The 5,855-nt window shown below is 33.3% G+C and overlaps 1 protein-coding gene across 1 annotated transcript in view; it reads left to right on the plus strand.

The window, feature by feature from the left end:
- Nucleotides 1-5,855, plus strand: part of LOC106466232 (inactive phospholipase C-like protein 2) — a 203,160-nt gene that overhangs the window by 193,587 nt on the left and 3,718 nt on the right. The window contains exon 19 of the mRNA XM_022394212.1: nt 3,155-3,252. Coding sequence (XP_022249920.1) covers nt 3,155-3,252 — 98 coding nt within the window. The remainder of the gene's footprint in view (nt 1-3,154; nt 3,253-5,855) is intronic.

The raw sequence follows: 5,855 nt of genomic DNA on the forward strand, positions 1-5,855 counted from the left end.
CTAGTAGGTAGATAAGCACTCTATTATAAGCAGCACCAACACCCAAACACCTACCTAGTAGGTAGATAAGCACTCTATTATAAGCAGCACCAACACCCAAACACCTACCTAGTAGGTAGATAAGCACTCTATTATAAGCAGCACCAACAATCTCTATATGTGTTATGAGAACGAGGTCTAATTCCGTTTGAGTTTATATTCCTAAATTCAATTCTTTAAGTAAGCATAACTAGAAAAAGTATACTTTTATCACAAAATGACACTCGCGCCTTTATTTTAGGCAATACGTACTGACAAACATTTTCTTTGCTTAATAATAATAGAAATTTCAAAGATGTTTTGTTTGTTTCAGAGGAAAACTCTGTATATTAAAATCATATTTATTAATTTCATTTTATTTAAAGTTACCACACTAAATATTTTGGATTTTGACCTTTTACAAAACCGTCATGATTTTTGTATGATTAAATTGATTTTCATTCGTTCGGATAACATTTTCAACCTGGATCCTGTCAGTTCAACACACCCAACCAAATTTGAAAATCATCAGTTGTAACAAGCACGAAATACATTAACAATACTATAAATTTTTAAAATATTTCTATTTCTATTGTGGACTTGGTTATAAACCACGTTTTCAGGGCACTATCAATGTTTTAAAATAGTTCAAAAAGCGTAGATTCATCTAATAATTCATTGTTTAAAATAGTTCAAAAAGCGTAGATTCATCTAATAATTCATTGTTTAAAATAGTTCAAAAAGAGTAGATTCATCTAATAATTCATTGTTTAAAATAGTTCAAAAAGCGTAGATTCATCTAATAATTCATTGTTTAAAATAGTCCAAAAAGCGTAGATTCATCTAATAATTCATTGTTTAAAATAGTTCAAAAAGCGTAGATTCATCTAATAATTAATTGTTTAAAATAGTTCAAAAAGCGTAGATTCATCTAATAATTCATTGTTTAAAATAGTTCAAAAAGCGTAGATTCATCTAATAATTAATTGTTTAAAATAGTTCAAAAAGCGTAGATTCATCTAATAATTCATTGTTTAAAATTTGCTTTAAAAATTAAAACAAAATGGTGAATTTAGTTGCTATTTTGTATGGCGTAGAATATTTCATTTCTGGTCCCCCAGTGGCTCAGCAGAAAGTCTCTGGACTTAAACGCTGAACATTGATTTTCGATACTCGCGGCGGGTCATTGCGTAGCTTCCGGTGCTTAACAATAAAAGAAAAAAAAAATTCATTTCTGAAGTTTCTACTCGTGGCTAAGCGGTGAGCTTAAGGCCTAAAAGCTTATGACGCTAAAACTCGGGGCTCAATCTCTGCGGCGTGCGCATTGTTCGTGTGTGTGTGTGTGTGTATGTATGTGTAAATAATTGCCTAACCTGCATTTACTTAGAGAGGTTCTTTATTTTCAATTTACCGTCTAAAGACATCCAAAGAGGCAGGATAGAATGCAATATTAATACACATTAATACTTGCTCTAGAAGTAGGTTTTCCTTCAATAGCACCAAAAAAATGGTATCTTTAAATCATGAGAGGCATGGCCAGGTGGTTAAGGCGCTCGACTCGCAATCTGAGGGTCGCGGGTTCGAATCCCCGTCACACCGAACATGCTCGCCCTTTCAGCCGTGGGGGCTTTATAATGTGACGGTCAATCCCACTATTCGTTGGTAAAAGAGTAGCCCAAGAGTTGGCGGTGGGTGGTGATGACTAGCTGCCTTCCCTCTAGTCTTACATTGCTAAATTAGGGACGGCTAGCGCATATAGCCATAGTGTAGCTTTGCGCGAAATTCAAAACAAACAAACAAACAAATCACGAGAGCGGGGTTATTGCAAATACAATTCCGTAGGATAGCTAAAATGTTTGTCAGTGTCTTCACAGAGTGGTAAATTGTTTTGCATGCTTTTCTAAGAACCAACAAACAAACAAACGTATGTGTTTTACAATTTTCTTTAGATGGAGAAGCTGTATCATTTTTAAGGGTTGCGTGAATCTGTTATTCTTTCATCAGGCGATTTTTAAAAGTTTTTTTTTATTCACGAAGTTAGTTTTGCACGTTTTTCACGTCACTTGCTAAATAAATACATAAACTTTACGTTTTAAAAATTATAAATACGACCTCGGTTGTTTACTCATTATCTGCTTCTAGCTGCCCCAATCAGCTGTCAATGCCCGTCTGTCCTGTGCCCTTCTCACACAATCACTGTAGCTAGACTGCAGCTTCTCCGCGACATCTGTGACCCACTTTCTACGCGGTCAACCTCTCTTTCTTCAGTTTGACATCTTGCCCTCTATCAAAGTTATTGAACTCACATTTGTTCTGATAATATGTCCAAAATACTGATATTTTCTCTTACGTATGTCTGCTTTTAGTGTACGCTTTGTTTTGGCCATTTCCAGTATTTCCTCTTTTATTTTATACTCTGTATATAATACTTTCAAAATTTTTTTAAGCATCCACAAAGCTTCTATTTCATTCTAGTTATTTGGTTAGTATTCAAGTATCTGCAGCTTACAGGAAAATGGATTGTATATAAAATTTTATAAGTTTCTTATTTGTCTCTAACCTAATGTTTTGTGTGGTTAATACATCTTTCATTTGGGATGAAATCTGCTCTTTCAATTTCTATCCATCTCTTGACTTCTGCCTCACATTTATCATCTTCAGTTATTAGTTGCCCCACGTAGACAAACTTGTTCTAGTGTGTGACCATATGATGTGACCATCGACTTTGATGTTGACTCAACATCTTTCCTGACAACCATGTTTATATTAATGCTCAACCCATACTCTAAACGTCTCCTACTCACCAAGTTCGTTATTCTTTGTAATGCTTCCTCTGATTCTGTCAGTATTCACGAATTCATCAAATTACACGTCAGCAATTATTCCACGATTAAACCAGAACAAACGAATTCATCAAATTACACGTCAGCAACTATTCCACAATTAAACCAGAACAAATACGCCGAGTTACACAATTACGTTTGAAATTTGAATAATTTAGAATTCAGTGTTGCCTTTTAAAGTTGATAAGAAAAGTAGTAACATCTGCGTTCGTGAGAGAAATTCCTTTCTTATATTTGTCTTCTTGTAGTTTAGCTGTCAATAGCTTTACACTATGTTATTTCTGTTTTTTTAGGTTACCGCCACCTCCATCTGCTTAATAAAACTGGAGAACTTTTAAGAAAAGCAACCCTCTTTATTCACATAGCAGTAACAAGACATGGAAGGCCCAGGGTGAGACTTAAAAAAATCATTGCAGTTCATGTATTCTGAGATATACAAGTACAGATTGGCACAACTGAAAAGTAGTGCCCTTAGTAATAAGTAAGTGAAACATGAAACGTGGGATTTGACGTGCATTTCTTTAGTTGGTTGAAACATCCGATAGATAGGCTTAAGTACCTGCTTGAATACCGTTCAGTTTCAGTGTTTCGCTTGTTTAGAAAGATTTAAACTACCTTATGAGTATAGATATATGTGTGTGTGTGTGGGTGTAATCATCATATATATATATATATAAAGTCCACGAGAATGATAATATCCTTAAATTTTACCTTTTCGGAAATCCCCCGCTCTAATTGTACTCATATTTTCTGTTTAGATAGTCGCTTGCCTTTAGAATGGTATAATACAGTATCGTGGTCACAGAAGGTATGTTTTATAAACGGTAGTTTCATTTTCTTCTCTTCAATCTTTTAATATTTAAAAGTAATATCTATTTTTACTGTGTTATGAAAACTTTTGTACATCTGTACCAACAACATGTTTTAGGATAAAAAGTGTCATATTTCAGTTATAATTTTCAAGATATATATATATACACGTATATAATTTCCAGAATCATTTGAAAAATACATAAATATTAAGTAAATCGAATTTGTTTACTTTATAAAATAGCTAAAATTGAGAATTTGTTTCGGTAAAATATTCATTTAGAACCATTTCGCTGTCTGTTAAAGTTTTTATTAATTTTTTACTTCTCTGGTAATAAACAAAACATTGTATTTTTTTTCTACACAAAAGACAAAGTCTAAAATAGAACATAGTAAACTGTCAGTACTGTATATCACAGGGTTCTCAACAGTCTCAGTATGGGATTTTAGATCGTTTGTTTATTTGTAATCAAGCACAAAGCTACACCATGGGCTATCTGTGCCCTGCCCACCACGGGTATCGAAACCCGGATTCTAGTGTTGACATACCGCTGTGCCACTGGGGGCCGAGGATTGTAGAACTCCGGAAATGACTTTCTAGCTTTATTTCCTATAGGTTACTGCTTACCAGACTTTTATTCACAATTAGAACTTGTCAAGATGGTTTCGTTAAAACTAGTTCACCTTGGTAGTTCTTATGCAGGTTTATTTTACTCAAATTTCTCAGTTCTAAATAAACATAGATTATATTAATTTTTTCTAATTAGTCTATTAATATACGATATCGTTACAGAATTCTGTTATCATAAATTTTATTTTACTTCCAGTTTTGCGATTTAAAGTTACTTAATGAATTCCGTTAGTTATAACTCCCAAACATCAAGACAAACGGTAGTGTATCGTTCGACCAAAACAACCTGCAGGACACACTGTGTGTTATTAAAGCGATAGTTTAGGAATGTTTCACTTTCCGTAACTGGGGCTAATACAAAATATCATATATTTCTAGTATATGTGTTCTACTGGACCCTTACTTCATATACAAAATATCATATATTTCTAGTATATGTGTTCTACTGGACCCTTACTTCATATACAAAATATCATATATTTCTAGTATATGTGTTCTACTGGACCCTTACTTCATATACAAAATTTCAAAGCAATCCGTTGAGAAATGCACGAAATATAAAATCTCAAATTTGTATTGAATTTCTTCCTATTTTTTTTCTTTGATGGAAAAATATATTTATCATTACAACCTACAATTAATTGTCAAATTTGGTCTAAATATAAGCCACATATGCAAAGTTATTCAATACAAAACGGCTCAATTTTGATCAAACTTTGTGCGCATACTACGTAAAAAGTCACGTGAGCTATCTGTCTACAATTTTTACAACAGCTTCATCTGAGAGTAATGGTGGACCATTTTTAGTTTTTTTTGTCATTTGGATTAAAGACGGCTGATTTAGAGCAGCAAAACTATAGGGTGTAAGCACGTGCTGATACATAAGTATTGGTTAAGCCAAGCAAACTTGATTAGCAGTTTTTAGTTCAAGTCTTTAAAAGAATTTTAAGGATAAACGGTGTTACCCATGTCTAAATATTCTCAAATTTAGTTTCAAAAAGGCAATTAAAAAAGGTATGAGAATTCAATGGTGAAAATACATAGAATTGTATAAAATTCAGTTAAAAAGAAGTTTATCAAATACATAACCACAAGTCTGCAGGCTTACGACACTGAATATCGGGTTTCTGGGAAGAGCACAAATAATCCATAGTGTAGGTTTGTACTTAATAACAACAAAACCAAAAGACGCTTATCAAGTAAAAAAGGAATTTTCAAAAGAGTAAGTTATGATGGTACGCTTAGGATGGGAGAGTAGCTTCAATTATCAAGGATAAGTTTTCGGTAAACTAGGAAACCAGAAGAACATGTACTGAAGGCAAACTTGTTTGGTTTTCTTTAGTTCTGTATCCGTATTCATAAACGTATCTCTATAGAGTGTAATATAAGGTGATTATAAAGAAAGTTTCCCAGATGAGCGCATCACAAACGGTATGGCATAGAAATTAGTACTTTGTATTCATAAACGTATCTCTATAGAGTGTAATATAAGGTGATTATAAAGAAAGTTTCCCAGATGAGCGCATCACAAACGGTATGGCATAGAAATTACT

The sequence above is a fragment of the Limulus polyphemus genome, unplaced genomic scaffold (genome assembly GCF_000517525.1).
Source record: "Limulus polyphemus unplaced genomic scaffold, Limulus_polyphemus-2.1.2 Scaffold2199, whole genome shotgun sequence".
In the NCBI taxonomy this organism is placed as follows: domain Eukaryota; kingdom Metazoa; phylum Arthropoda; class Merostomata; order Xiphosura; family Limulidae; genus Limulus; species Limulus polyphemus.